Source organism: Chaetodon trifascialis, chromosome 22 (genome assembly GCF_039877785.1).
Source record: "Chaetodon trifascialis isolate fChaTrf1 chromosome 22, fChaTrf1.hap1, whole genome shotgun sequence".
Classification (NCBI taxonomy): domain Eukaryota; kingdom Metazoa; phylum Chordata; class Actinopteri; order Chaetodontiformes; family Chaetodontidae; genus Chaetodon; species Chaetodon trifascialis.
The window spans coordinates 8,618,586-8,633,308 of NC_092077.1; the positions used below are offsets into that span (position 1 = coordinate 8,618,586).

A 14,723-nucleotide genomic window follows, 5' to 3' on the forward strand; every position below is an offset into this window, starting at 1 on the left:
TCACCTCATCATCATTGCCCCGTCGTGATGTATCCTCTGGGGGAGGAAAATGTGCTTAATTGCAGGAGTGAAGTGGCTCTGGTATTTGTGTGTGTGTGCGCTTAAGCTTTCCTGTGTTACCAAGGGTTACCGGGGTCATTTGTTTTCCTTTTTCTCCCGCCGTTTTAATTGATGATCATTCATTGTTTCACGCCAACACCCTGTTATTAAGCAGAGTTCATTATTCTGAAACAGTGAGGCAGGGGAAAAGAGGGCGTCTCATGGGAAAACACCATTCTTGTGCTTTACACAAGGTCATGGTTTCGAAAAGGGGGCCCTTGCTTCATTATAAAAACCCTATTACTGTAAGCTGCACGGGGATTCAGATGAATTTATTTTACTCGTAAGTCAAGGAAACAGAAAAACATGCATTAGGTTGATCAGAATGTGTCTCAAAGTCTCTGTATTCTGGTGAGGTCTCACATCTGGAGCTGCTGTCGATTCATCTTTCCATTATTTTTTTTAATTCAAGGCGATTTCCTCAAAGTGTTTGTTTTGTCAAGATAACAGTACAAAAGCCAAAGATTTGAAGAGGTTACTCGAGAGAAAAATCTTGCATTGCTCATCCTTGAGCGGCCATACTCAGTGTGTCTTATAAACTCCCATCCAGCACAATCAAATGAAGACAGAAAATGACCAAAAACAGGTTATTAACTCCAAAAAATTGAGCATCTGCTAGCACCTCTGTAAGACAGCAAACACAGCAGTGCTTTGTGATGCGAACACCAGCACGCTAACATGCTGCCCTAACAATGCTAACATGCTAATGTTTAGCAGGTATAATGCTCACCACCAAACTTATGTAGGAAGCATTTGGTTGTTTAGTTTGGTTGTAGCTGTGTAGCCACTTACCTAATATTTGTGTGAGTGTGTGTGTGTGTGTGTGTGTGTGTGAGTGAGTGAGTGAGTGAGTGATAGAGACATACATACACACACAGAGACTGAGGTCTATCTCGTGCTTATATTTGGCATTTATAAGCTGCATTTCCGCTTATATTCTTTTATAAGTGCATGTGTGTATGTTTTCGTGTGTGTGTGTTTGTGCTTCTGTGTGACTGCTGCTTGCCTAAGCATTTTAGGAAAAAAGGGCAGAAAAAGGAAAATCAAATCACTTTTCAGAGTAGCTCCACAAAGCAAGCGAAGCGCTCAGACAAGCTTGCTTCACCCAAAATAGATCGGCCAGACCACAGCTCTCTTTTCCTCTCTCCCCCTCGTCATGATGAGAGAGTGCTCCCAGTGAGAATTGTCTCCAGAACTTTCTCTGACTCATGGCAGCACAGGCAGGGTATTAATAATTTCAAGGCCAGCTTTATGATGAGTTTTTGGTCACTCTATCAGTGGTGGGGGGGGGGGGGGGTGGGAGGGTGAGTGAGGGGTGATGAATGTCAACTGTAAATCGAGGCAGTTTGAAGGGAGATCAATTCTTTCTAACAGCAATCTACTGCGCCATACTAGAATGTGGAACATTATCTATGACCCTTTAATTTTCCCCAAATTCCGCGTTTCCCTTCTGCGAATTCTCCATTTTACTATTTAAACACAGTTCGTCATCAGAAAGAGTCTAATCATGTGGTGGATGATTTCAACAGTTCAGTGAGAGAATATTCCAAACTTAATGAATATCGGTGATTTTGATGTAAGGCAGCATTGCGCTGTTTTTATCCAGTGGATGTTCTGCAGGACAGCTTGCACATCCAGCTCCAGCACACCCGGGTCAGTGGGTCTGATGGAGGCGAGTCTCACGTTTGGCCAACTTGTTTACAATGACCAGGAACAGATGTAGCCGTTCCATTTTTCCTAACAGAACATGTGACTGCATGTAAAAAGCCACAAGGTCTTCAATGAACTCTCGTCTTACATCTGCCGCTGTGGTCGCGCTTCTGAGAGTTTGTTGAAGTGACGAGCTCTTGCTGGCAAGCTGCCGTCGTCTCTTAGAGGGCCCCTTCAACATGTCTCCCTCTGTGTGAGTGTGTGTGTGTGTAAGACATAGGCTACTTTCAGGGACAAATTTCAGACTAATGACCAGTTAATTGGATATGGCTTGTCCAATTGGGGACAAAAGCTGTGTTCCCAATTGGCAAACAGCTGATATTTGGGCTAGTGTTTAAGCTTAGGGTTTGGGTAAGTCTCTCAGGAAATGGCTGTAAGTTTATATAATGTCCTCAAAAGTGACATGATGTTTTAAAGGGACAGTTTTACATTTTGGGAAGTACCTTAATTCACTTTTTTATGAGAGGATCGATATTGCTCTCGTATCTGTCAGGTCAGTGTTATCCGGGCTCTGTTTGAGGGTAACAAAATCTACTTTCTCACTAATTAACTGGTGAATTGTGAGATTTTTTGAGTCTCTGTGCAAGCTAAGCTGACCGGCTTCAGACTGAATGAACAGATACCAGTGGCAGCCTTTCTTACCTCCCTCTGCAAACAAGCACATTTCCCAGAATGTGACTACCGCTTCAAAACTAGAAATGGATGTTGGAGGAAACATGCGGCCCTCCTGCCGCTCTGTATAGATCATTGAACCGCTGTGCTCGCTGTTAATCATTCGTCTGTTACCTGATCAGAATGTATTCAAATCCGTTATTCATTCATCCTGCCACTGCTCTCTACTGGAACATCATTTTTCACACCTCTGAAAATCAAGGACATACTGTACGCTCTTCAAGCTGCTTTCATCGATCGTCAAGGTCTAGACTCCAAATAAATTGAAATTTAAGTAAGTGGCTGACTGAATTGTTTCTGGACCTCCGTCTCCCACTCAAGTGCGGGTTGTTTTGGAGATTTCGTTCATGCCCTATATCATCCAACTGCTCTTTTACCTAAAGCTGTAATTCCGCCTGCTCCGCTCTCCTTCCTCTTACACCACATGCTGTTCAGTTGGCTCTTGCAGCGTCTGATTAGGCTTATTAAAAGGATTCATTTAAAAACTAGCCCGCCAGGCCTCAGGGTAGAGGGATGACATCAAGGTTCTACTAATGCAGCGTTTGGATCCAAAATGGGATTTCAGACTCACAGTCTTGGCGCCGGACTCTCCTCTCTCATTCCAAACAGCTGTAGCATGCTGGAGTGATATAGCATTTTAGCCTGCCAGTGTCTGACATGTACACACACACACACACACACACACACACACACACACACACGCTCCGTCCTCTCCAGCAGAACAGATGTGAGTTTCCAACTACATCAAGCTGCCATGTTGTGTTTCTGGGTTAAGTAGAGAATATGTGGAAAAGACGTATTTTTCTGAGCTTTAGCCGTTACATGCTCGATTTTGATGTTCAGAAAAGAGCATGTCCGTGTGTTGGCGTCCTTACATTTCATGTTGCATTCGGCTCCTCAGAGGCATCATGACAACATTGTCTGCTTAATACACAAATCAGTATGTTGTTTTTCAGCATTTTAGGAATTCTTTGCCTTACGTTGCATGTTTTTTGGCCTCGCTAGCCAGATCACAACGCTCGAAGGATGTCGCTGTCACTCGCTTTGGCTCAAACTCTCACTGCTCTGGCTGAGTGTGAGAAGCAGCATGGTCCCCCACGGCTTTCAAATGCTTGTCTTGTTATTAATTTGTCCCCCCATCACTCCCAGTCATCGCTCTCAAATATTTCAGAAATTAAGTTTTGATATTGCATTTCCAGAAACAAGCCTTGGGAGTGTTTTCATTAGTACTAAACAAGCAATAACGCAACAATAATGCACAGAATGAATGAACAAATGAACTATAATGAGTCTCCTTCATCTTAACAGCCTGAATGGATCCAGAAAAATCAAATATCGTAGTAGAAGTTGTAGTTCCTGAATGGATCAGTTACATTAATAATTCATGGACAGAACGCTTGTACAGTTTCACTGAAAATTACACAAGAAGTTGAAGCAAAGTCAGCTAAGACTTGGAAAACATGCAGAAAAAAGGATTAGCTAACGTTAGCATTACCAAGAAAAATACACTGTGTAACACATTAATGTTACTTTCAAATTCAATGTTTATACACTGTTGTTTGGAAAGAGATGGTGTCTCCTGTCACCTTTGTACATCTTCCCCTAAATGTTCCCTCAAGGAACAGTTTGGCATTAATCTTATGCAGCGTTTTAGCTGACCCTCTTAAGATAAACCCTGTGGCCTCCATTTAGATGAAACTAAATGTATTCACTCTTTGTTGACTAAAACTACAATAAAACTAAAACTGGCTAAAACACTGCCAATATGTATCCCGTCTTAATTAGAAAGCTGATCTAAAACTAAATAAAAGATGAACAGTGCCTGGTTACACAGCCAGTGTCAGATTAAAGCTGATATATTACTCCCTTTCAGAGTAAAATACATATAATTTATTGCTCAGGATCTGCGGTGTTGATTTACCATCAGCAAACATTTCTTTGCTAGTTTTTGGATGAGAGCCCTCATCTCTCTTATGTATCCTGCTACAAGTAGCGTTGTAAAAATGAGGGCTAATTAAAAACTCATTCCGTTGGACTGCACTTCAGCTCCTTCAGTAAATTTCATGGCAGAACACATTTTTGTGTCAAATTTAGAAGGACACTCAGAAATACTTTGGAAGTAGCTGTTTCTTGTGCAGCACAGTATGCAATCCCAGCATGACTCCAGCGCAGAGGCTTTTGACAGGACAAAAAAAAACTATACCTACCCCTCCTACTGAGCCTAAACCACACATTTTATAAATATCTAAGCGTTTGATTCAGCAGATTGAGACTCGAGTAAGCAGTCTTTAGTTGTTTTGGGATCTCCTGAGCAGCAAAAACAAGAATAATTCTTGTAAAAAATGAATGAAATAGAGCCCCTTGAAAGAAAAAAAAGGCTCTCAGACATCTGGCCAAAAGATTGAGGCAATAGAAGAGAAAGAAATGCCACGTCTCTGTGCTTCAGAGCCGTGCAGGGCATTTGTCAAATGGCCGTGTATGGCAGAGCAATTGTAATGTGTTGAAGAGCGAGAGGAGAAATAATAAAGCATAGGAGCATGTCAATAACATTACGTTGTATTAAGCCGTACGCTCTGCCACATGAATCCATCTTCTGCCTCAGTCAGAGCTTTCATTTCACTCTAGGGTGGCCACACATACATTTTAATCAGCCATTTGGCCGGCCAAGCTGACAACTGCTCGACAACAGAAGCTGATAAGGGTGATGATAAATCATAGCACTACTGGTACAAGCTTTGGGTATATTTCTGAGGACACCTGCCAGTTTTAGATTTTTCCTCCTATTCATGAGGCTATTCCAGGAAACGGGATTATGTTTTCCTCTCTTCACAGTCCAATTTCTTCACGGGATGACAGAGAAGAGATTGGACATCATCTTGCATATTTGCATGTATGTGGAAAATATACGGCTGCGATTTTAATGCTGAGCAAATATACTGAACTTTTTTTTTTTTTTTTTTTTTTGGAGGGGACCGAGTCTTGCTTCCTTGAAACTGCCTGGTTGGAGCTGTGAATCCTGTAATATTTTCTAACCTTTTCTGCAGTAGATCCCTCCAGGCCAACAAAAAGAGGAATTTTTTTGTGTTGGGGAGGTTTGGTTCAGTTAGATTTTTGTGTGTTTTTTGTTTTTTCTTTTCTTTTCTTTTCTTTTTTTTTTTTGCTTTGTTTGTTTAGTTTTGCTATGTTTAAGAGTGCCAGTGTATGTGGTATCCCTGGCACTGCGCTCTGGAGGCTGAGCCGCGGGGATGCTTGGAGCAATTTGTTTTAGAAAAAAAGGAATGGAGTCAACTCCTGCTTTATTGGTGCACTGAGACCAGCTTGTCCTCAAGTTCTCTCACATAATATTGTGAAATACTGCAAAACACCTTGAGTACTTGCAGCCGAAACCAACTTGTTTAAAACTCAAATACCCTTTAGCAATTCTCGATGGACCTTTGTCTTTATCATCTCAAATACTTGAGATTCACACCCCAAATATTCGAGTCAACACTAAATAAACTCATTCCTCAGAGCTATAACACTGATACATATTTAGAAGTTGCTGTTTTAATCATGCCTGTGTTATCGCTCCAGGGAGGGCAATGTTGGTCTGCTGACTGGCTGATGGGAGTGAAAACAATGGATGGCTTGCTATGAAATTTAGTACAGACATTCATGTTCCCTTCAGGATGAATTTTAATAACTTTGGTGATGTTTTAATTTTTCATTGGTTTATGACTAAATACCTGCAAAACTAACGACATTCCATCGGCCTCAGCTGCACTTTGTGTTTAGTGCAAAGGTGGTGAATATAGTAAACATTATACTGTACCTGCAAAATGTGCCAGTGTTAGCATTTAGCTCAAAGCAGCACTGTTTCTAAGTCCAGCCTTGCAGAACCGTTAGCATGGCTGTAGCTCTTAGCCTTGTTGAATTATGATGCCTTTTACCAAACTCTATGTAGCGTGCGAGCTCGACAACAAATGGCACTTTTTTGCACTTGTTTCAAACTGGAATGATTTCAAGCTTATCAGTACCACTCAAAGATGGTTTGCCATGTGCCTCGCAACAGTTTCAACAACAATTTGACGATTGTGGTTTAAACAATGGAGTCATTTAGAAGCTCCAGCGATCAACAGAAAGAATTCACTATGTGGCCTGCATATTCTATATCTGCTGAAACATTTGAATTCAAATTTACAAAGAATTTTCTTCAATCCTATCCTCAACATGGACCTATGTACGGTACGCATCTGAAATATTTCAGAAGGCAGAGCACAGTGACTTTATTTTTATACTGGGTTTAAAAAAAGATAATTCCTTATTGTCCTCTTAAAGAAGTCAGAGCAGCTGTATAGATGACAACAACATGGAAATTCAGTTTCCCGGCAGCTATGGTGGTGACAGTAAAAGCAAGGCCCCTGTTTGATGAAATGTAGGCAATTAATGAGCTCCATCGACTCAAGAAAGAAGAACAGAGAATCACAATGTCAAATCAGCCGCAGTCTTTGAGATAGTTGACTTCACACGTGGTACCTCCGCGCCACAGTGATCCGTGATTACGTAAGACATCCAAACAGTCTTTTCAGCTTCTTGCTATGGTTGAGTTCCAAAGGAGAAGGAACTGACAAAGAGAGGAAGCAGGAAGAAGGCAGCAATGAGATGATCTACAGAGATGGTGGGTGGGGAAGGATGCAGGAAGTAAACGCACATATACATACACACACACACACACACACACACACACACACACACACAAACGTAGGAGCTTACATGACAAGTCATTATCCAGCATCAGCCAGACAAGACAGAAGAGTTGCAAGAGGGAGGAGGGAGTTAAGTGAGAAGGCATGAAGGAGAAAAGAGCAAGCAATGTAAAGGAAGAAAGGAGGACGGAGGAGGAGGAGGAGGAGGAGGAGGAGGAGGAGGAGGAGGAGGAGGAGGAGGGATGGTGAAGGTTGGGCGTTTTGCTCTCGATAGTGCAAAAGGCATGACTGATTGGATTTTCTTCGCATGCATTTTTGAGCAAATGCGTCTTGTGTTAAGACTTCTTTCTGCACATTTTGTTATTGCTTCTTCCATCTTCTTAGGACAGTTATATTTATAGATACATGTAAGTACCACTAATGGGCTTCTGGCTTCAGAGCAGTCACACTGCAGGAGAGCTGGAGATGACTGAAGATTAGCAGCCCTGAACATTGTGAACACATCTGTGCTTGAATTAATTGGCCACTTTCAGCATGTTTACTCTTTTAAATACGCAACCTACTGTAGTTTGGCTCTCAGCACCGTATTTATTTTATTTTTAACACAAAAGAAATGAATTAGTGACATGAAAAGGAAAAACATTTATTAATACAAATAAAATGATTTTATGAGCATGAAAGGAGTTGTCATTGTCCACTGAAAAACATGCATCTCCAATTTGTGTGATTTAGGGGGGGAGAATCAGTGCTCTGTATGGATGAATAGACTATTTAAAAAGCCACTGCATTATCACAAAACTGAAAGCAGGACTTACATTTTGGAGATGCATGGTCTTTACAGCCAAGAGATGGCAGTTTAGGTTCAGTTGGGGTTGAATCTAATGATATGCATGTCTGCAGGTGTCTGTGTGTGTCCGGCAACACGTCTGTTTGTTGGGAAAGTAGAAAAATGTCAGCACCGGTGTAGAAGACAGACGTCACATAAATACTATTTTTAATGCATTGGTGATTAAGTTAAAACAACATGGTATTATATTCAGAAACTGAGTCGAGGGCTGCACAGCGACGGTCCAGAAAGATAGAAAAATAGCAGTTTTATCTTTATTTGCCACTAAGGGAATGTTTTTAGTGAACTGGAAGATTCATAAATCAGGCTGTTTTTCCAATAGCTGCTTAATTGAATTTTTAAATGGAAATAATAGCTGCCTTTTTACAATACAGATCTGCCCTTGACTGAGACTTAACTAATACAGTGACACCGTCGCCCCAGCAGTGTCATCTTTTTTCCTGTGTCTCCCTGAGATAATTTTGCCACTTTGCTCTCCTTATCAGTCTGGCAGACCCTCTGATCACCAGTACAGATAATCAACTAAATAATACTTTTTATTATGTGCTACTGTACTGTAGTAGTGCCCCTCATACCCCCTTATCTCCACCCTCCTGCTATGTCACGTGTTGCTGTGGTCTTTTATCAACTCATTGTCATGATGATTTCTATTTTTTTCCTCAGTATGTTCCCTGATAAATGAAATTATAGTAAAAAATGGAGAAGAAAGACTACAATGGAAAAATAAATTGTTAAATAGATGAAAAGGGATGGGAAGTTGGAGCGAGATATGAGCCAACTATTGCTCATGTTACTAAAGTTGCATGAAGTTTAGGATTTTTCCCTAAAAGATACATCATGGTAAAAGCAGACATGCATTTATGCATTTACAGACACACCTTTTAAAATGCCTACATGCTGTATGCATGCAGACATTTTCTCTGTCGGTGGCCATGGCCTCCACAGGTACCAGTGTGTGGATGAATCCTGATAGATCCCCATTACCCTGGGTGTGACCCCTCGCAGCTCAGTTCATTAAGCCAGCCACCCAAGTGTTCGGGACTCAAGTCCAGATTTAATCACAACTTCCATCCTCTTGCCAATCACAATTAGATCCTGATAAGCCTCTCCAGGATGGCACCCGAGGGCCTCCACACACAGACAAAGGTTAATTTGCAAGCAGCAAGGGCCCGGCTACAAGGCCAAAGGTCACCTTATTGAATACATGGAGGATGTGTGTGTGTGTAAGATGGAGGGGGCTCCGCAGCAATTACGAAGTTCATCAGTATTCATGTGTTTCATTCATGGGTAATGGGTACATTACCTTCAAAGAGGTGTGCTGATAGGATGTGGTCCTTAATGGGAAATAGCTTGTGGGTTCAGGTAGCTGAAATTTAAAAGTAATTTCTTCACTATTGTCTTTTGAAGTCTCTTCACATATGCAGTTACATCTGTGAGCTGCTCAGTGTCACCACAGCGTACCTCTGTTTGCCTTCTGAGCAGCTCCACTGGAACTGTTCAGGGTTAAGGATCTGGATCTTTTCAATGGTTTTATCACAGAAGTAAAACAGGGAAGCTGTTGTCGGCTATCACACAGCGGTGGAAGAGCTATCCAGATCCTTTACATAAACAAAAGCAGCATTCCCACAGTGTGAAAATACTCCATTACAGGTAAAAGTGCAGAAGTGTTATCAGCGAACTGTAATTAAGATTATGCAGAGTGACAGTTTTCAGTGACAAATATTCAACATATTGAACATTTCTTCATTACCATGGAAACAGCTGAGCTTTTCATTGTTGAGGTGGAGGTGATTTGAACTGTTTTACATGATGATCTTATTGTGTCTTGCCCTGCACAAAATCATTGAGTCCTAAAAGTCTTTTTAATAAACTAAGTGGAAAGACCTGCCAGTCACTGCATCGAAGAAGTATAAAGAAGGACAAAATGAAAATACTTTACCTCAAATCTACACTCAAGTACAGTGAGTAAATGTACTTAGTTACTTTCCATCACTGCTATTATATATTCAGAATGATGGTCTTAGGCATGCATCAAAGTCTTGCTGCACTTGTGTCAGTGGTTCCACTGTGACCCCATCCCTTGAATTTGGGACTGTTTGTGCTGTTCCCTGCCAACTGAGCTACAAAGGACTATGAATAATAACAACTGTTCCACCACTAAACATGTGACAGAATACAAATTTAACAGAAGAGACACACTAGCTTACTTTGCCCTGTTTATGATTTCATCTCTCTGACCTCACATTCTGTGGTGCAATGTCATTTCCAGGCCAGCTGGCAGCGGGGACATGTGAGATTGTGACGCTGGACAGGGACAGCAGCCAACCACGGCGGACCATCGCCAGGCAGACGGCCCGCTGCGCCTGTAAGAAGGGCCAGATCGCTGGAACTACAAGAGCCAGACCTGCCTGTGTGGACGGTAAGAGGAGGAGGGACAGGGGGATCCCGGCTTAGCTCGCTTTCTTTAAGGGGCCACTTCAGCGAAAAGCACTCAAACATGAGCACGTTTGACAATGAATCGTGTTGGTGCTGTGGCACATGATGAAAATTAAGCTTATAATTCAGCCAAATCAAATGTTGAATCACGTCATCAGTCGCAGGGCAGTGGGTTTGTCGGTCTTTAAGTCGGGGCTTAAGGTGGATAAACCTACAATGGGGAGCAAAGTGGATCAGAGGGCTGTCTTTGTGAGGTTCATAAAGCCTGCAACAAATCAATTTACAGTTGAATCATTTTAAAAAGTGGCTGCAGGGGGGTTTCTAAATCGCCCACCAACAGATGAGCTTATATTTCATGGAATAGTGACACAATCTGTGGAATAGTGTCTGTTTTGGCACAGACAGAGTGTGTTTGCATTATTATTATCATCATTGTTAGAGCTTTAAATGATTAGTCAGTCAATCAAGTAGTTGATTGACAGGAAATGATTTGCAACTATTTGCAACTATTGCATACTAACTAGTAAAAATGCCAAAATCTCACTACTTCCATCTTCTCACATGTGAATAGTAAATTCCATATTTTTTATTTTTGGATGGTTTGTCAGCTAAAATGTGCGATGATGTGTGAGTTTGCTCTCTTTTCTGACATTATAGCCCAAACAATCAATCAATCATAATGAATATATTGAAAATAAAGCCAAATAAGTACTTTTCCGTGCATATTTACACTCAGAGGACATTTAGAATCGATCTTTAGGGGGAAAAAAAACAATAATTTCTTTTCCATTTCTTCAAGTTTCTGTAAAATATAAATAGCTGAAATGAGTTCTCACTGTGTCACTAGTTCATTTCAATACATTTATGTAGCGTGTTTAAATATTTGGTCAAGTGGAAGCTACCTAAATTAATTTACCATAAGTTCATTTTTGTTGCTCTGATACATCAAGTATTCGTCTACACCCCTGTCTAAACACAGGCGAGCAAGGATGATTTTTCCCATATAAAATGCAAATATTGTCACTTGCGTGACAACAGGTTGCCAGAAAAATCCGCTTTTCACAGTCTTAAGAAAACCTCTGTTTTCAGTTTCAAGAGAAGGTCACAGAGTTGTCATTAGCTGTTGCCATGGCTTTCTCACATACATCTAATGGGGAAGAAGTTTGAGCCATTCCTCTGGTCACCATTCTGCCTTCAATGAATTTTGAGGTGTTGAACGATGGTGTGACTCTGGGTTTTCTTGCATCTCTTCATGACATCTTTGTTGCCGTCCCACAGCCTCTTAGGGTGCCTGTCACTGAGTCTCTCTCTCACATGATGTGGCCTATAGCCTGAGGAGGGAAGGGGGTTTGTGTGGACAGGTGAAGGCAGCATGAACAGCTCTGTTAGTTAGGAAAGACCTGCAGTGAATTGTACCTTCAGATGTCTTGTTTTTGCCTGTGATTCAGCTGTGGCTTCACAGTTGTGTCTCGGATTGGAGGCGCTGCCTGTCCTCAGTGCTCTGTGTGACCGGCTTTACCTGCTGATCGTACCAGGAGAAGCTTTCCACCGTGTGGAATTGGACGGGGGCTTATGTGAGTGGCAGGCACAGACGAACGTGACATTGGAGATTTATCAGTTTCTTCCTTTGACCAAATGCGCAGAGATTTGCGTGTCTCATCTAAGTCCCAGACAGAAAAATCTGATCTTGTAGACATGACCACATGCCCACCTGCAGTGCGGGGGTCACTTTGCTGCCTCTTTTGCCATTGAACGAATGTTGCATAAATCCACAGAATCCAGATAATATCAGGAGGTATTTGTCACAATGTGGGCTCTGTGGAGCACTGTGGCATTTTGTGTAGGCTAGATACTCTTCTGAGAGCACAGGCTTATCAGCTGACTTTTTAAATACCTGCACAAGTGGTTGGCAATACAACCAAAAAATAAACACATAAAATAAACCTGAAAATTAGACTCATATAGTTATGTCCGTATAGAGATGCATACATAATAATGACAATATGTTGGACAGTGCTACTAGTGCTATTTGTGTACATTTCATAGACAAAAGCAACTGATCCGAGTGATCTAATGAATTTAAACATAAAGGAAATCCTGAATAAAACATTAAAATGCAAATCAAAATGTTAAAAACCATGTGAAAGAAACAAAAAAGCTAAAACAGGAAAAAGGACACTAAAGAGTTGAAGGTGGATAATGATCATGGAGAACCTACACGATTTTAATCTGAAATCAACGAAACAGTTAAAATTTGGGGAAAGTCCTATATCTAATGGTAGTTTGTCCCACTACAGCTGTGTGGTGCATAATGTAGTAACAAAATGCTGCTTCTCTGTATTACTGTGGGACTGTGGGAACATTTAGCAGACTGCTACCAGATGACCTGAGAGGCCGAGAGGGTTCATATGGTAATAGAAAGTCAAGAAAAGAAAGTGTATTTTAGCCCTTTAGGGTTTTGAGAAATGTACAGACAAGCAGAAGTAATTTAAACTCTTGGAAGCCAGCGTAGAATCTTTGTTAGGATAATCATAAATTACATATAAGTTGCATATCTGACACTGTATGCATTGATATTCCCAATCAGAGGTGCAGTGGTGCATATATGTAGTTATACAGTGTATATCCCCCTCTGGCCAGGGGGGATGTACCATACAGTATGCTGGAAAATTTTTGAATAAACCGCAGCTTATCTTGTTTCTGCAACGGGAGATTTTGCTGTTCCCTGACTTGAGCATTAATGGTAGTGCCTCCCGCCAGGCAGTGTACCACCGCGGGTGAACGGAAGAGCCGTCTGCAGAATAAACCCAGCAAACAAAAACCTCTTCTTTAGCTGTTCTTCCATCGCCAGCAACACAACTGCAAAGCACACTAAAGTACAGTTTTTAGCTCAGCAAGCAAGCCAATCTTCTAAGACGCTAACAAGCAAGTCAGGCCAGTAGGTGGCGATAAAGTCTACATCGACGATACGTCAAATACCAGAGAACAGTCTGAGCATGCGTAGAGACCTAATTTTCCTTTGGCGGTGGTAGCTGAAAAACACAAACAATAACAGCAAATCCTATTTATTCAACACATGGCCCAACCAAACATAAACTAACGAGCTGTCCGCACTTGTTGAAAATGAGATGTAGGCCTACGTGTGTTTTAGAAGGAGTAACCTGCCTCATAATGAAGGTTAATTATTAAATGTAATGTGGTTCATTCTCAGTGTGACCAGGGGTAGGATTAGCCATCCCAACAGCATTTATTTGGCAGAAAACCCAAAGTACATTACGAAAGACCAATAGTTTGTGTACCACAGGGCATGTCTATCAAGTACATTTACATTCAGCAGCAACATATCGACGCAGCACGCAGCAGAGGAGGCTTTCCTGTAACAAGAAAAGCAGCTGAGCTTGTGTTGCAGTGTGAAGTGTGGAGACAATGTGAGCTCTGGCTATGTGAGACGACACTAAAAGCAACGTGATAAGACAGTTTCCCCCATCTAAGCTACTACTCTGGTTATGTAATTGTCTTCAGATGAGGCTTAACCTGCACACAGTTTCTCTTGACTGTCAATAATTACATATGGCAACGTTGTTTTTGGTCTACAGTAGATGCTATGAGCCACATTAAGCATGCTAATGGCAAATTCAGCAGGCTAACCAGCACAATGAACAGAAGAGCAACATGTATTAGTAATGACAAAACTTACAGATTCCACGTTGGATGTCGGTGTTAATCCATCCTTTAGCTCCAGTTTTGGAGTAAATTTTGCTTTGTGTTGGTCCTCAAAGCAGTCTTAAATAAAATGATGAGCGCACAAATACAGTAGTTTCTATATGTTATCCAGTAGCGTTTCCATCACATGAATTCACCAGGTCTTCACTTCCTGTTTGTGCCATTTTTAACCAGATCCTCTGCAGGTTTTATAGTTGATTCCATTTTTATTTTTATTATCAAATTCTGTGATTCCATCCGTGTTGTCTACATCACAGATATCATAGGGCCCAATCTTACTGGAGACGGGATTATATGGAGGAAAATAGTAATCAGTGGATGTAACTCCAGTTCTACTAGCCTGTGTGTAGCTCTCTACCTGCATGTTACCACAGCCACAGTAAAGCACATTTTTATAATGTATTGTGTTAAATATGGTATTGCAAAATACCTACCAAGACACCACAATGCTATAGTGTGTAATACGCTATTTTAAGTTGAATTTAATATTTGGTTTTGAGGATTTAACATATGCTCATGCTCTACATTTACATACACAACTGCAGTGCATA

At 41.2% G+C, this 14,723-nt stretch overlaps 1 protein-coding gene across 4 annotated transcripts in view; it reads left to right on the top strand.

Moving 5' to 3' along the window:
- LOC139350832 (chemokine-like protein TAFA-5) overlaps positions 1–14,723 on the top strand; it is a 142,808-nt gene that overhangs the window by 72,154 nt on the left and 55,931 nt on the right. For all 4 annotated transcript variants that reach the window (XR_011603546.1, XR_011603545.1, XM_070992452.1 and 1 more), the window contains exon 2: positions 10,283–10,432. Coding sequence is in view for 2 of the 4 variants with exons in the window: in XM_070992452.1 (XP_070848553.1) it covers positions 10,283–10,432 (150 nt within the window). In the remaining 2 variants the exon portion in view is untranslated. The remainder of the gene's footprint in view (positions 1–10,282; positions 10,433–14,723) is intronic.